The sequence below is a fragment of the Mustela erminea genome, chromosome 11 (assembly GCF_009829155.1).
Source record: "Mustela erminea isolate mMusErm1 chromosome 11, mMusErm1.Pri, whole genome shotgun sequence".
NCBI classification, from domain to species: Eukaryota; Metazoa; Chordata; class Mammalia; order Carnivora; family Mustelidae; genus Mustela; species Mustela erminea.
In genome coordinates, this window is record NC_045624.1 from 76,118,397 (window position 1) to 76,135,264 (window position 16,868).

The 16,868-nt window shown below is 39.9% G+C and overlaps 1 protein-coding gene across 1 annotated transcript in view; it reads left to right on the forward strand.

Moving 5' to 3' along the window:
- Positions 1–10,110, forward strand: part of KIAA1324L (KIAA1324 like) — a 171,776-nt gene extending 161,666 nt beyond the window's left edge. The window contains exon 22 of the mRNA XM_032304299.1: positions 8,670–10,110. Coding sequence (XP_032160190.1) covers positions 8,670–8,729 — 60 coding nt within the window. The 3' untranslated portion in view covers positions 8,730–10,110. The remainder of the gene's footprint in view (positions 1–8,669) is intronic.
- Positions 10,111–16,868: the final 6,758 nt, after the last annotated feature.

Consider the following 16,868-nt stretch of genomic DNA (forward strand, 5'->3'; position numbering starts at 1 on the left):
GTTGGAGACACCAAGTGGGACCCGCAGTCGTTAGGCAATACTGTCTGATGGTGCCTGCAGCCCCCTTGCTGGCTCATAAACCTTAGGGTTCCCAATTCACTTCACATACTTGTGTCTCTTCTTTGTTTTTGAGAGGCGGCTTAAGGACTGTCAGTTCAACTTCTCTGGTTGGTCTATGCTGGAAACTCGGTGGTGCTTGTTTACTCCATGGAAGGACTGAGCAGTGGCAATGGGAATGTTGGTGTTGATGTTGTTATTTGGGATAGAAGGTGGGGTCATTTCCTGATGTTTCTTACAGATTTCTCAGTAAGTTTAAAGGGACTTCTATCTGATGGGTATGGTGGACCTAGTCTTTGATTAAGTTTAAAGTACTTGCAGCAGTTTGAGAGAGGAACACTAATGCACTATCCTTCATAGAAGGTGACAGGGAGACTCTGAAAAACAAATTGTCATTAATATCCCTCCATCCTTCATACCTCCCAGGGTCTAAGCTATCTGCCCTCTAGGCACCTCATTATCAGACTGCACTGTTGGTCTTCTTCCACTGCCAAAAATAAGTTTTCCCCATTTTAGCTAAAACTTCATCTTATTTCTGCTTATCCCTTATTGGAACCTAGATCTCTGCTCTAGAACATTCAAGTGCAGAGGGACAAAGGCATTAAAAAAAAACTTGGGGGAAATTGGAAGGGGAGGTGAACCATGAGAGACTATGAACTCTGAAAAACAATCTGAAGTTATAATACCCACCCAGGTCGTGGGTATTATAGAGGGCATGGATTGCATGGAGCACTGGGTGTGGTGCAAAAATAATGAATACTGTTAAGCTGAAAATAAATAAAAAATAAATTAAAAAAAAAACTTATGATGGAGACAAATTAGGTCTTCTATCTTTGTGTGGGCTATGGTAGGAGGTCTTGATGAGCTGTGTAGTCAACCAAGTGGTTATTATCCTTTTGATCTAGAATCATGACATTTCAATAAAACAATACAGGTGGCTACATTAGGATTGTATTTGAATCTCCTAGACTACCTTCTGGCTGACCTGACATTCTAGGGATTGCTTCAGTAAAAAGGACACCTCATGTCCGTGAGTGGACAGGGTAGAATCCTGGGTTTTAATGTAAGTATATATAACCTTATATAAGTGCATATAACCTTAACCTTTTTACCAATAATTATACATGACACAGCCAAGAGGAGATGATCTCTTTCTGGGGACAAGCATGTTTAGTAACTGAACAACCTTATTAACTATGTGGACCAGGAGGAGGTAGCGGGGAGATAGAGTCAGAAATGTTTTTGATTCAATTTTGAAAAGGCCCTTGTCATGCTCAATGATACCTTTCAACAGTATGAGGTATTGAAGAGCTATTGAACACCTCTATGGTCAGCCCATTTTCAGGTAGCTTTTGTGATATAAAGGGCAGCACCATTGTTAGACTGAAATCAATCCTTAAAGTCACAAACACGAAGAGGTTTTTTTCAAGGGCCATAATGGTGTGGCTCGAGTTAGCAGATCTGACTGGAACAGCAACCCCATGATGTGAACAGGTGTCAAAAGAGGTAAGGCGGTACTGATACCCCAAAGAAGTGATCAGAGGTGTGACCATCACTTTGCTATGGAAAAATTTGTCAGTTCCAGGCCTGAATCCTGAGTCTTGCATGCTTGGTAAACTCTGCATCTGCAAAAGAGTCCTTTACTTTATGCCCAGTGTGTGATGGCAGATTCATTGCTATAGTGGGCAGAATGATGGGTCCATGCAGCATTTTGGCAGTCTGTCCTATGCAATCTCTATTGTGTGTGTAATTCTCTTTGATCTTTTCAGATCACGAGTCCTTAATGCAAGTATCTACATGAGTGACCCAGATGATTTGATCAGCTGAGATTTGTTTCTGGAATTTGGTCACAGAGAGGAGTAAATTTGATGTGTTAAGTCTATAGTTTTCCAAGTGGCAGACCAAATAGTGTATTGATGCTTGGTGATAGCTCAAGAGTTAGTGGTGATCTAATAAGATTTATCAAGATAAGTACTGGCCACAGCTATGAGAATGGCTGTGGGTTTAGCCCACTAGACCAAACAATTTTGTAGGTTTTCAGTTATGTGTACTTGGTGCTGAGATAGGACAGCTACAGCTGCTGGTGGACACCCACTGGGTTTCCACTTTTGCAAACCATCAGTGAATCAGACAGAACATAGAACATAGACATACCGTAACATAGACATAACGTAGAACTTAGATAAACCAAGGACTAGAGCCAGTGGGTTCATTTTTGGAGGTAGAGTAAGAGACAAAGTTGCCCCAAAGGGGTCTGCTGCCATTTTTTCACATGAGATTGAGATGCTTCTGGGCAGAACCAGCCATATTCTTGAATATACCACTTATATTTTATAAGTGAGACTTATTAGGTCTTTGCCACCTTGCTGACCCACTGTCAATGTGACCGTCGGGCTATAGACTCACAAGATGTGCACAGGAATGGCTTTCAGTTTTGACAAGAACTCAGCTATAAGCTATAGCTGCTTTTCAGAAGGGCTATACCTGGTAGCCATATCAAGGTAATGAATCTAAAATCCCCAAAGATGCCTCTGGGGCAGGCTCCTTTCCATTGCTGAAGTGTTTAATTGTCAGAACCAGCAATCACTGAGAATTCTGTCCCAAATTGGTCATTAGGGCTGTGAGGCCACAAAGGTGGAGAGCATGATTCAGCTTACTGAAGACCAGGTAGCCTGTTCAAGTGAGGCCATGCAGTCTCCAGTAGCAGAGCATCTAAACAAGTGCTGGACTGTTCCTGCATGACTAGCCGATAGAGTTAGCATTACAAATCTGGTCACATCGTCTCAAGAAACTTTACTTACATAGCAGTTTCCTGAATTTTGGTGGTGGGGGGGTGTGTTATCAGCCACCTTTGTTGGCAGAAGTTTGACAATAGAGGCAATGCTATCTCTCCTTTCCATGGGACTGCTCTTGACCAGGGGAATCACCGCTGGTACTTAGGAGACGAGGATGTGTATGCATGTACCATCAATTCCTTCTAGATTTCTGGATGTAGAAGCAACAACAGCAGCTTCTTGGATAGTCCTGCAGAACTCATCACACAAGGTCCCATTATCTTAGCTTCCCCGATAAGAAACTTCTTAACCCCCATTAATGGAATTCACATGTTCCTCTCCTGTCACAGGTTCTGGTAGGATGGTCATAAATGTTTGAATCCTTCCCCTCCTCAAGGCTACATAACTGATGTAGATGGCTGTGCCTGGCCTTCAGTCCCTCTTGGTGTCAGAAAAACTAATCATCTTTCTCCATAAAGCAGCCAAGGTCAAGAGAGATGAGGAGGAAGAGGTTAAGGGTGCAGAGAGAAAGAGTTTCTGTGACAATAGCAAGCAAAAGCATTTGCTTTTGTTTTTAAGCAGTGCTGCTCAAGCAAACTTCCAGTGTTTTGGTCCACCTAAAACCCCATGTTGCATGGCAAGGTTATCATTCCTGATATCATCTATTTCAGTGTTAGGACTCCTTCTTGTCCTAGTCCCAGCTGGATTGATTTCAGACTGACACTGGAAGTGTTTTGTCTTTTATTGATTTAGGCTTGACTTACATATTGGAGCCTTTTTTAAAATAAGGGAATCTACCTTATTTCTTGTTCCATTTTCATAAATCTAAATTATTGCCTTGTTTTAAAATAAAGGATAGGGGAAGCTTTAGGGTGGGGCTGATCATATTAACTTATTAAGATTCCTTTGGGTCAGTTTTTCATTCTCCAGTGATCTTCCACATAGTAACCCAATCTGGGGTACCAAGAGCCCCAGTGCTCGTCAGCCCCTCCCTAGACTTCCTGTGGAGGTTTTCTACTGATTTTCAGGGAAATCTGCTAAAGAGGGCCAAAGCTCTGTTATTGCCATGGGGACCCACTACAAAATCTCTGAGACCTTTTACTGTCATCTTTGAACACATCCAAAGTTGGCATGATAGAGCACAAGGGGTGTTTAGCACAAGGTTGGCCCAGCTCTTGCCATTCTTAATAATCATTGACTCCTGCCACATCATCTCCAAAGAGAATCTGCCAAAATATAACAGTTCACCTAATTTCTGGCCATAAGTGGTTTCTGTTTTTTCTTTAAGGGTCATTGTTGGTGCATGTCTCTGTAACCTCTTGTGAAAGGAGGTGAAACCTTTTCCCATCAGGTTGTATTTTAGTACTACTTGTTACCAAGGAGCACACCTGCAATTGATGGCCTGATTGGTGAGGAAGTCCCCAGAGAAGAATTAACAGCATCCAGGCTACCGTTCAGGCAGCCGAACCATGAACTCTTGGAACCACTTCCCAGAATTCAGCCTACAACCTCCTCCCCGGTTCCTTTCCACTTCCAGGCAGTGAAATGGAGAACTTTAACTGCCTTGTTGATCATACAGTTTGGTCACCATGTTCGTTGCTAAGTCTCATGGACTTTGCTCAAATCTTGCTAAACAATGTGTGAGGCTGTCATACTTATTCTACTAAAAAGACACCCGTCAATTTTCCATCCTCATCAGCAAAACAGCGACGAATTACAGTGGTTATGAAATTGCACTATATTTGCTAGCCAACAAATTAGCCTGTATACTTTTATGGACATTTTGAAGAAAGGAGTCTCCTGGGTCAGAAATAAAACAAGTCTATTATTCACAGCAGTAGCAGTGGCCAAAATGAATGCTTATTTTGTTTCCTCAGGCCCTATCTCCCACAGAGTGAGGTGGCCCAAGTGATACGCAGTGTGTTATGTTGCAGAAATGAGCACTTAGGTTGGGGAATCTGAATCTTTTCTAACAGTCAGGAAGCATATCTACCATTGGCTCTGCAGGGGGAGACAATATCAGGGCTGCAAGCAAACTTTTCTTGTGTTCTTCCAAGGCTTTTTGTAATATAAACAGCTTTGAGAAGATTGTGTACCATGAAGGGCAATTAATGTCTTCCTCAGAAGACTTGCAGAAACACGAGAGACCCATGGAGAATGATCTCCCATCGTCAGTATACTTAGACTTCTCTTGCCTGATTTGATTTTGTGATTCCCTCTTTGTGAGGGCATTGTTTTGTAATGAAGGAAGCATTCAGGCCCCAGGAAAGATTTTGAGGAAAAGTGATTTTTTATTTATTTGACAGAGAGCTAGAGAGAACAAAAGCAGGGGAAGGGGAGAGGCAGAGGGAGGGGGAGAAGGAGAAGCAGGCTTCCCACCAAGCAAGGAGCCTGATGTGGGACTCAAACCCAGAACCCTGGGATCATGACCTGAGCTGAAGGCAGATGCTTAACCAGCTGAGCCACCCAGGCTCCCCAGGAATTACAAGTATTAATAAACTATAAAGTATTTCCTCCTCTTGCAGTACCTCCTTCATTGTTATTTTATAACCATAAAATTGAAAGCTTGAAAAGATTCCTGAAAACAGTCACAGGAAGCATGGTGGAGGATAAAGTCTTTCTCCCTGAGAAGGTTGAGTGCACCTCTTTTTGTTTTGAATAGCAATTTTAATTGCCATAATAATTTAAAAAATCATTTCAATGAAAATTTAAAATGCTATGGAAAAACTGAAAGAGCTGTGCAACGGTACAGCCACGTACCCACCACCTAAATTTTACTGTATTTGATTTATTACCTATCTTTCTAAATCTCTATCTCTCTATTCATTTACCAATAAATCTTTGTTGATGCATTTCAAAATAAACTGCGGGATTCAATACATTTCACAACTAAACACTGCAGGATACGTATAATTGATGAGAGAATTCAATATTTTCAGTTTTTTTCTAAGGGACAATGTTCACATAGAGTGAAATGCCCACATAACAAGTATACAATCTTATGAACCCTTGGGAAGTGCATATTCTTGTGTCACCCCAAATCCTATCAAAAAATAGAATATTAACCTCATCCCTGAAAGTGGACTCATGTCTTTTTGCATGAAATTGATCCTCATCCTCACCCCCTAAAGGAAACTACTGTAGTGATTTTTTTAAACCGTAGATTTGTTTTATCTGTTTTAGAACTTCATATAACTTTAATTACACAGTATATAGTATTTTGTGTAAATTTTCTTTCACTCACAAAACATTTTTGAGATGTATCTACCCTGTGTTAATCGGTGGTAGACTCCTTTTTATTCAGGATTAGTATTCTGTTGTGTGGATTTGCCAAAATTTTTTACCGTTTTCCTCTTGATGAATACTTGGGCTATTTCCAATATGTAGCTATGAATAAATCTGCTATTAATATCATTAGACAAGTCTTACTGTATCTCCCATTTAAAAAATGTGTTGTGCCTGGCTCTGTGGAGTGAAAATGGTTGTAAAGTGTCTTAACTGTTATATCATTTAAGATCTGGCTTATCTTATATATATATGTTTATTCCTGTCCTAAAGTCAAACCTTATTTGGTATTTTCCTCTCAATACACTGGCTGTGTCGGATTTTTTTTACGGGTTTACTTTTCTTGGCTTTTCTCAGTGACTATAAAAATGTGTCTTCAGGCTTTTTTGTTGTTGTTTTTTTTTTTTTTTTTTTTTGTTCCATCATCACTCATGGGATACTATCCGATAGACATCCTGCCTGGGTTTGGTGCTTTGTCAAATTAGATGCTGTTTCTTATGTCAGAAACTATCTGGTTTATTAGTACACGACACATGAACATCATTCACAGACACATACCATTATCCAGTGTGATGAGAACATTATACAGGGTCCCTTGGAGTACAGAGAAGGGAGTGCAATAAGGCTGTGACCTTAGGAGAAGGAGAAGCTTCTGGGGGAAGTTGGTTTTTAAATAAATTCTTGAATTTAGAACTCAGAAAAATCATTTGTATGGCATTTTTATGTCATACTTGAGTAAACTGATATCTAGAGAGGTTCCCTTCTTTGTCTAAGAGAAGGTTAGGTAGAAATTAAAAACCCATCTCCTGAGTTTCAATCCGGTGTTCTCCCTTCTGAAATGTGGCATTTCAGTACATTTGCATAAGCAGTAACAGCCTACCATGTACTAGGCCTGGAGCCATGTTTTGGGAATTTTAAAAATGAATAAGCTGCAGTTCTTGTCATCTATAAGTCTCAGTTAGTGGTGTTAAGTACACACACAGACACAGACACACAGACACACACACACACACACAAATGTGTGAGTACATATATATCCTACATTCTCAATAAGAGGAGCAAAAATCCTATGTGAACAAAGAGGACACAACATCTAAAGCCCTAGGATGCTAATAACATGATTTTATAAAGTGTTTTCAGCGTTTTTTCAAATCACAGCTTTAGGATCACTAACAGGCCTCTTTCCCTTCTCCCCTCTGGAACATATTGAATTAAATCTTCTCAAGGAAAAATCATAAAAATCTCAGATTTCCTTTCTAGTTTATTCCTGGTACCTTAATGCTCTTTCCCACAATACACTGTAAGCTCCTTGAGGACAGTTTGTGTCCTCAAGTTTAGTCCTGATCCTGCAGTGCCTTGGGGCTTAATAAACACTGGAATTATCAACGGTTATTTCAATGAAATGCCATCTGGTCAACATGAGACTCCAGGCACACTTCTTCAGAGTGAGGGAGTGCGAGCACTGAGGAGAGGTGCGGTCCGCCCTCCCGCAGGCACATCATCTCAGCGCAGGCAAGGGAAAGTGAGATGGTGGTGTTCGTGTGACGTTTTTCACATACTCCTTTCCCTGTAGCCCGAAAACTTGACTGAAGTCTTGGACTTCAGACTTGGATTTCTCCACTCAAATGAGAGAAAGCACAAAAGTTGCCTTTTTTTTTTTTCTGACAGATACTCAGGCTTTACTCACTTTTATTTTCTCATTTCACTTCTCTACTTCAGACACACATCGGTTTGCACCTAGGATTGGCCCCTCTCCTATTTCCTTTATTTTAAAATACTCCTAGTTCTCTTCATTGTTATTTTATTTGAAAGCATGGTCCCCCCACTCTGTTCTAGCAGACTCCGGAAAGTTTTTCCTGACTTTCACAGTGCAACATTGAGAGAAATCTCTTCTCTTAATTCTCTTTTTCCCCATTAAAGAAGTACTGATTTTAATAGGCTGCGCTTTGAATGTAATATGCAACAAAAGTCAGCAATGATATAGCTGAGATAAATTTTTGATTTATTATCTAAGATGACTTGTTTTTAATCTTTAGACGGTATATACCCAACAGATTTTCCTAAAACATGTCAACAAACCCAAAGGATCTTGTGTCTTACTGCTGTTCTCCTTATTTATTTCTGCTGTCCTTCTTACTACGTATTGTGAATATATAGCTTCTGTCAGTTCTCGTGTCCAAAATTCATATGGCAAGGTCATCTGTTTCAGCACCCAGGTCAGATATCCCCTTAGGAAGGGTCTGGTCTCGGTGGTTTCTTCACTAAAATATTTTTTTTGTGAAGCTGTATTTTTTGGTTATCTATTGCAATCATGTGTTTGCCTCTATTTTTGGATTGTCTGTCTTATTTCCTGGCCATCAAAAGCATCCTTCAGGGTAGGGATGCTATCTGTTTTTTATCTGCCACTCTCCTTTAAATGTAAAATTCTAATCACAACTGGCAGGTATGTAGATTAAAATGATTTCCAGGACTTTCCTTCTGGACTCATAAGATCCTAAAATCTTAGTGGAATTTGAATGAGTTGATTTTGCTTCAATGTTTTTTTCTTCATAGGAAAAAGAAGATCATTTCGAATCTGTTCAACTGAAATCCTCAAGATCCCCAAATATATGAAAAGACAGTGCTGTAGCCTTCAGACTAATGAACACAGAAACCTGATCTCTAGTTCTACGGGACTGTAGCTTAGATCCTGTCTTCATATCCAGCACGTTGGTGATCTCACAGAGGGCCACGCCACTGAAAAGGGAAGGAGGTTGAAACGTCTGATTGCCTTATCACATGGTCAAGTATTTTGCCAAAAATACAAAAACAAATGGCTTGGGTCTCAACGGAAGATGAAACTCAACTCAGGAAGAGATTAATCTGTAAATAGACATAACTGAAAACCGAGGTTAAGCCCACCAGCGCACTGCTGATGCATGCCATATAATTAATGGGTAACTTTTATTCTTTATAACTTCTACATAAAAAGTGTGCTTTGGAGGGCAGATATGAGCATATGCATTGTGATTCTATTTATGTCTTTTCTTTGTTTATAGTTTGGGGGAAGATTTGAAAAATTTTAAGGTATAGTTTTTTTCCCATTATTTATTTTCCTGACAGACCTTAAAACATCTTTTCTATTAAAAAATGGTGAACAAAGAAAGACAATAAATTTTTCATTTTTCCATAGGGTCTTTCTTGATTTCAGAAGCCTAAGTAAGCAGTAACCTTTCAGGAAGAATAAACATGTAAACATGTGTTTGGGTTATCTAAACTTACATTTGCCTTTGGAATTTCATCCTTGTTGGAACTGGTAAGAAGGGCTTGACTGAAAGACTTGAAGGAGTATTAAAAAAAAAAAAAGGCAAAGAGAAGCCTGACTTTCTATTAAAACAAACAAGCTGATGGTATTATGGAAATCAAATGGTTTAAGACCATTTATGTAATGCTGGAAGTACAATTTCAGATGAGTGAGAAGTCTTGTTTATCAGATGACATGCAAAACCATGAAGAAGAAAGTGGGATGGCTTGTGTATAAATACACATAACTGTGCAAGGGTATTGGGATAATTTCATGGTTCACAGAAAATGGCAGTGGGACACTGGCCCTATATCAAGCATCAAAGTTACATGGTTATTTTTCTGCTAAGACATTGAGGATTATGACTTCCATAGAAGTTTTTCTTTTTGAGTAAATAAGGACGGAACTCAATTTTGGGAAACTGCATTTAATCGTATTCATAATAAGAATGTGGTTGTACCATAAGTAATTAGGAAATACGTGTTGTTCTTACTCAAAAGTGATCCAGGTAATTGTGATACTTCCTCTGATGGATGGGTTACAAGAATTAGCACGACTTGAATATTATCTGTTGAAAGAAGTTTGAATGAAGTTGGCTCTAACTAATTGCGTGTAACCTCTCTTGTTTTAGAACTGGGAAAGAGGGGAGTTTACTGACCACTGATGATCTAAGGTGCTCTGGTTTGTTTTCAATAAACAGTAATCTTTGTAGATCTTAATCTAGAATTTTTTTAAAAAGACTGGTGATTGCCTGAGAGGCAGGCCATAGGGGCAGGGTTTGTGTAAGATTTGCCCCAAGCCTTTCAAGGACATATGACTTGTAACTTTTGATTTGGCAGGTGATGTCTTTATTTTGGTGGAAAGTGGGAGAAAATAAATAAGAGCAGTTACTCGACTGGTGGGTGAAACCCTGAACCATCATCCTATTATCATTGGATGAGTGTTCGTTTTTGTGTACATCTTTGCTGTGGGATTCATCAGTATAGGTGAGGTTGCCGTGATTTTGTTGTTTGTCGTGAAATTCAGGGAGGATGTCACTTAGCATCAACCTTTTTCACATTCAGTTTCTTAAATCTTGCTTTTTAATAAATTATTACAAGAAATTATTTTGGCATTGCTCACATTTATCCTGGTAACTGTGCAGATGAGCCTTTCCCATCTTCATCAAAATTTAAACTGAAGAATGACAATACATGGGAGATGCTTCTTTTCAGAGGAGCCCTGGCAAAGGTGTCCAGGCTGGACAGAGCTAGGAGGTTCCACATAGTCACTTGCCACCTCTCTTCATCTTCGGCTGTGTTCCATGTGTATGTACCAAGCCATAGAGATAATTGGGATTTGCTCCCAGGTAGCTTCTTTCTTCTCCTGTCACCAGACTAAAATCTCTGACATGTCAAAAAATGCCTTAAATTTTAATGAACTCTCTGAAAATGTAGTTTGTATTGAAGAATGTATTTTATTTCTAATTTTAGATATATAAAATAGATTTTGTCAGCTCAGTCCCATCTTTGGAAAGGAGCTGCCTTTCCCCCTTTGGATCCCAGTGATCTGTCATTTTATTCCAAGCACTGAGGAAGTATGAAAGAAATAATATCATGAGGAGAATATTCAGACCAATCTTGGCTAAAAATTCACTGTAATTTTATGTCTTGCCTTTGTGGAGCTTAGTGGAATGTTGAAGGCATAAACAAATTAATCATGTTTCTGTGACTTTTAATAGACATTTGTTGTTTTTTCCCCCCTCATAAATGGTAGGAGAAGTTCTAGGTTATTTTTCTAAAAGGCACAGGTTTTGAAGCCTTAAATACTACATTAACCCCACCGTCGCCTATAATATCTCCTAGCACTCTGTCAAAATATATTTAAATCGCTTCTCCACTGGATGAGACAATGTCTTCTATGGATAAATTACATCATGCTATTTAACAATGTTGAGCAATTGGATATGTGTCCACTTGATTTAAAAGACTGAATTTTATTCCTGTTGACTTTTCCCCTTTTTGGTTACTAGTAAATCAGGTCCTTTCCAGGATTAAAAATGTTTCATAGTATTTTTGTGTAGAGTTTTGTGATTATTTTCTCCCCAAGGAGAAAAGGTGGTTTAAAGGGTGATGTGGAGGAATTGCTTGGCTCCAGTCATTCATGAACTGTAGTCTCTAGGTTCCCAGGTGATGGGTCATGATGACTGATTCTTCAAGACAGATTGGGTCAACTGTCTTTTGACATCTATTAGTAGAACTACTTCATGTGGCTCTTGGTGATTCCTAATGAAAGGTTTATGTGCAGATCATTTCTCTCTTCTTCTTGAAAGTAAATTTCCTGGAAGTTGGAGTGGGAAGATGACTTCACTGGCAAGTTTAAAGTCAGTATATTGCTCACATTTATCTTTTTTACACAGATGATATGTAGAGTAGGTCTTCCTCTTGAGAGAAAATACCCTCACATCTCTTATCATAACTATGGATGTTAGCTCAGAATTACAGGACGAAGTCCTAAATTCAGGTTGCCCTAAAGAAGATGTGCCATGGTGAGTAAACTTTAAAACAACAACAAAAAAAGAACCCTCAAATAAAAAAAAAAAAAAAAAAAAAAGAACCGAACAGCAAAAAAACAAAAACAAAACCAAAACAAAAAAAAAACCCAACATCTGATGTATTCATTGAATGTTAAATGGATTTCACCCTCACATTGACTGGCTAGAGATGACACCCTTGTTTCTTTTAGAAAGACACCTTTCTTTTAGAGAAGATACCTTGTTTCTTTTAGCTTAACATTTTCAGATGAGTTCCTTTTAGAATTATAAATGAAAGAAGTAAAGCTTGAAGATGGGGACAAATATTTGAAAATTGATAACACTATTGTAGTGGATATTGATATTACCATCGCAATTGATACTACTATTGTAATTGTCTAGATCAGAGAGACCAGCAAACTTTTGCTGTAAAGGACCAGGTAGTAAATATTTTCAGCCTTGCAGGACATGTGGTCTCTGTTGCAAGTCTGTAGTATGAGAGCAGCCACAGACAATAATGTAAACCAATGGGTGTGGCTGCATGCCAATAAAATTTTATTTATATACATGGAAATTTGAGTGTCATTTAAATTTCATTTGTCATAACACATTCTTCTTTGATTCTTTCCTCAACTTTTAAAAAATGTGGAAGCATTCTTGGTTCACAGGCCTTCAAAAGACGGTGCTGGACTAGGATTTGGCCTGCGAGCTATGGTTTGTAGACCATTAGTTTTAATCACTGCCACCCACAAACAAAATGATGCAGAAGAATCTGATTTCTTAGGTGCTTAGCACCTCAAAAGTTTCTCAAGTCTCTAGAAATGTGCAGGAAGGAAATAACCCATCACGCTCCCTTGATGATGTAATTACCTACACTAAGGCAAAGCCAGATACTCTTCTGCATTTCTCTTGTAGTTTTGGGACTCAGTTCTGGATATTGACTAGCAAATGATAAAGCTACGGTATGTGAGTGGGTTCAAATTCAACCAGCAAGATTGATTTACACACCTTTTCTTGTTGGGATTTGTGTAATAGTTATTGCTAAGGTAACTGGATTTGGAGATACTACTCAATCTTATATATAGATCCATTTAAAGCAACCATACTATCCCCAAGTAGGGGCTGTTGATGTATACAAGTAGTTTCAGCTTAAAATCTTGAATCCCAGCTTGAATCTTGACCAGAGAGGCTCACCTGATCCATTTGCCTGCATCCAGGCAAGCACACACCTCCATCCACACACGTTTACCAAATCCTATTTTAAGACCTACTGAGCTACAAAAAACGGGATTCCTTTAATGATGGTGGCTTGAGAAATGGGCCTCTAATTTCCTTGAATAAAATGTCCCAGTTCAGCTTTTAATCTGTTGGAATTTTCATCTTATTAATGAGTCTTAGAAGAAGAGCTCTGTCTAAAATAGCTTGTGGGTATCGGTAGTTTAGGTGTGGAGCGCAACAATTCTTCCTTTATCTCAGATGGCTGCTTTCAGATTATATTGTTTGGGTGAAGTAAAAGAGTTAAACCAGTGGGAGTTCTATAAACCTCAACTTTGTGTCATAAGGCAGGGCTGATCATGGCCTTCTTCACAGGTTTGGACCTTCGTTATTAGAGCTATGGCGGTTAGAACCCACACTGCTGCTCCATCTTCCTGGCACCTCACTTTTCTTGGCTTCTCCAGGCTTATAGCGAAGAGCTTGGGGACCTGAAGCTATCATGATGGCTAAGTGAGGAAAGCAGGGGCTAGCCCAGGGAAAGTGGAGGTGAAGGTTGTAGAAGTGCACTGTCTGAATCACCTCCTTCCTCCGCTTCTTTCTTAATCTGTCCCTTGTGTAGTCTGCCAACCAGCTTGCCCCACAACTTGAAAATGGGACTTTTTTATATTACCATGATGAATCTGAGTGGGCAAGAGGATTTAGTAGTATTTAAACTGGAGAGGACCGAGAATGCTTCAGAGACTGTAAACACTCTGAATGCCAATGGTTGTCACCCATAGCATTAGGTTCTGATATGTTAATAAGTAGGGCAGATAGTCCTGCTTGACCTCCTGAAACTCAGGAACAGTTTGCAAAGATGGATCCGCTCAACCGGTTTTATATTCTGGAAGGATGAAATGTTCTTACCAGAGTTAAAAAAAAAAAAAAATTAAAACCTATTTGTTCGAAATGGCTTATGTAAAAATTGTTTTATAGTTGCTGTTTTCCCATACATACTCTGAATGTTTTTCCAAAAAATTATTTCTAGGGATCACATGTTAAGTCAGGCTCTTTCCAATAGGAAACAAGGCTTAGGACAAGGAAAGAGAAAATGACGAGAACTGTCAGTTACTCTGTGTCCAGTGCAGGCAGAGTGTGAAAGGTACAATGGCCCCGTAGGTCAAAACCCTTCTCCCCAGTCCAGTGTTCTCAAGATTCAGCCATGTCCTCATTGCCTTGTTTAAGAAGATCCATGATCAGTTTGATTGTTTTAGGCATCATCTGTGTCTCTGAACCGCCCATCTGACACGGCCTTCCTCCAACTGTCACATCCCATCAATGGATTATGTTTATTCTCCCTCCCATCAGCCTAGCCTCAGTCTTTCCCTTGAACAGATGCTCATTTGGGTTGCACGTATCTGGCACTCCCACCACTGTCCCCCACAGCAGGATGCTCTTCTGCCATTTACTGCCTTGAATCTACTATCCAGTCCTCCCCACCCATACCCCCAGTCCAGGTTCTTCCTTGAATATGAGTTTCAGAGACTGATTTGCACTGCTGTCTTTGAGCATCTGGTGACTTCTGGATGGATTGGTTCCATTGCTGATCCAAATGCATTCAGAAGGAAGGAGAGAATTTCAAACATCTGACTCCTCACTTTATGTCCTCCAAGCCCACTCCTGTTGGCTGTGTGCCATTGCTCACAATTGTTAGATTTTTTAAAAATAACATTGGTACATCCTAATGAACCAGGCCCTGATTATTGAGCCCATATGTCTTTTTCTTAAATTTGAAAGACAGAGATCACAAGTAGGCAGAGAGACAGGCAGAGGGAGAGGAAGAGAAGCAGGCTCTGCCCCATGCGGGGCTCGATCCCAGGACCCGGGATCATGACCTGAGCCGAAGGCAGAGGCTTTAACCCACTGAGCCACCCAGGTGCCCCCGGTGTGCCCTTTCTATCCTTGAGTCTCCTCTTCTTTCCTCTCACAGTTTTCTTCAGTCACACTTCTTCCATTAGCATCATTTCCTGTCTTTTTCCTCTCACAGTTTTCCTCAGTCACACTTCTTCCATTAGCATCATTTCCTGTCTTTATGGTCCTTAAAGGCAGGAACTACATCACATCTTCTCTCTGTCATGGGCTGAAGAGGCCTCCCCCCCCCCCCACAAAGGATAGGTCTATATCCTAACCTCTGGAACCTGGGGATGTTTTTTTATTTAGAAAAAAAGACCTTTGCAGATATGAACAATTTAAGGCTCTTACGATGAGATTATCCTGGACTATCCAGGTGGTCCCCAATGCAGTGACAACTGTTGTTATCAGAAGCACACAGAGGGGAAGCTAGACACACAGGAGGTGATGTGAAGATGGAGCCAGAGACCAGAGTGATGGGGCCACAAGCCAAGGAAGCTGACAGCCCCAGAGGCTACAAGAGGCATGGGATGGATTCTCCCCTAGAACTCGGTGGGGGACAGCGCTGCCAACACTCTGATTTTGGACTTCTGGTCTCCAGAACTGTAAGAGAATAACTTTTCTGTTACTTTAAGTGATCCCATTTGTGGTAGGTTGTTAAATCAGCCGCAGGACATGAGTATGTTCTATAGTCATGGTACATGGTGCAGGACCTGGCAGGAAGATGAGTTCTTAGTGAATTTTCCGACATTGAAAAACTATTTGTGACTGAAGGATTTACAAGGGGAAGTAGGAAAGTGTGGGTACAAATGAGCTAGTTTTACTTGATCCACACTTTCCCTATTCATTCCTGCATTGAGCTTTGTAAAATATTCAAGTTTAGTGACAAGCATGTCACTAAACATGAATGGGGACTTCAGAAATGCCCTGGATGATAACATATCCTGCATTTTATTGCTCCATTTAGCTCTCATTGGTGAGGGTGTTTTTCCAATGGGTTGACAGGATGCTCTCCCAGCCTCCTTCCTAGTAAATTCCTGGTTAGTTTAAAATAGTTATATTAGGATAGTTTCCCATCTTTATGCTTTTGAAAATGAGAGCTATCCCGCCTTCCCTGGCAGGCCACAGTGCCTGCATTCAGAATGCAAGAACCCTCTCCTGACTGTATCAGAGGCCGATTTGGGCAAATTCTGGGCTGCGGTACAGATGTGCTTAAAGAACCCCATATGTGTTGTCATCTGGCCACTGACATTGCCGGAGAGCTGTGGTATCGTCAGTGAAATTCTGACCTTTGTGATCTCCAAAATCCAGATTTGCTCAGAACTGTCTAGAAGGGTTACAGCTTGTGTTCAGAGCACACGTAGGTGTAAAGAGAAGCACAATAGAAAATTACAGCTGACATTAAAAGTAGAAATAATCTAAAGTCAACATATTATTCCAGTTTCTTAGAGTGACTGAAAAAGAATAAGCCATTATCCACCATGCTGGAAAACCTTGAAGGTTTTATTCTCAGTATTTTTACATTAATACAGATGCTTTTTATCTTGTGCTGAGAAAAACAATCTGTTACACATAATGTAACTTTAATATACAACATAGAAACTCATCCTAAATTAGTTACAACAAGGACCTACAAAAAACTTCATAGGAAAAAAAGTTACCTAATATTGCCACCATATTTTTGTTTAGACGGACCCTGTCAGACCCTGTCACCAATGCTCAGCTCTGTAAACAATGGTTATTTCCGTGTCCCGGGGAATCGTTAATAATAGGGGCGCTAAAATCAGCCTAAAAAGTTCTAGCACATCACTATATACTGTACAGTCCTCAAAAATAATTTATCGTACTGTTT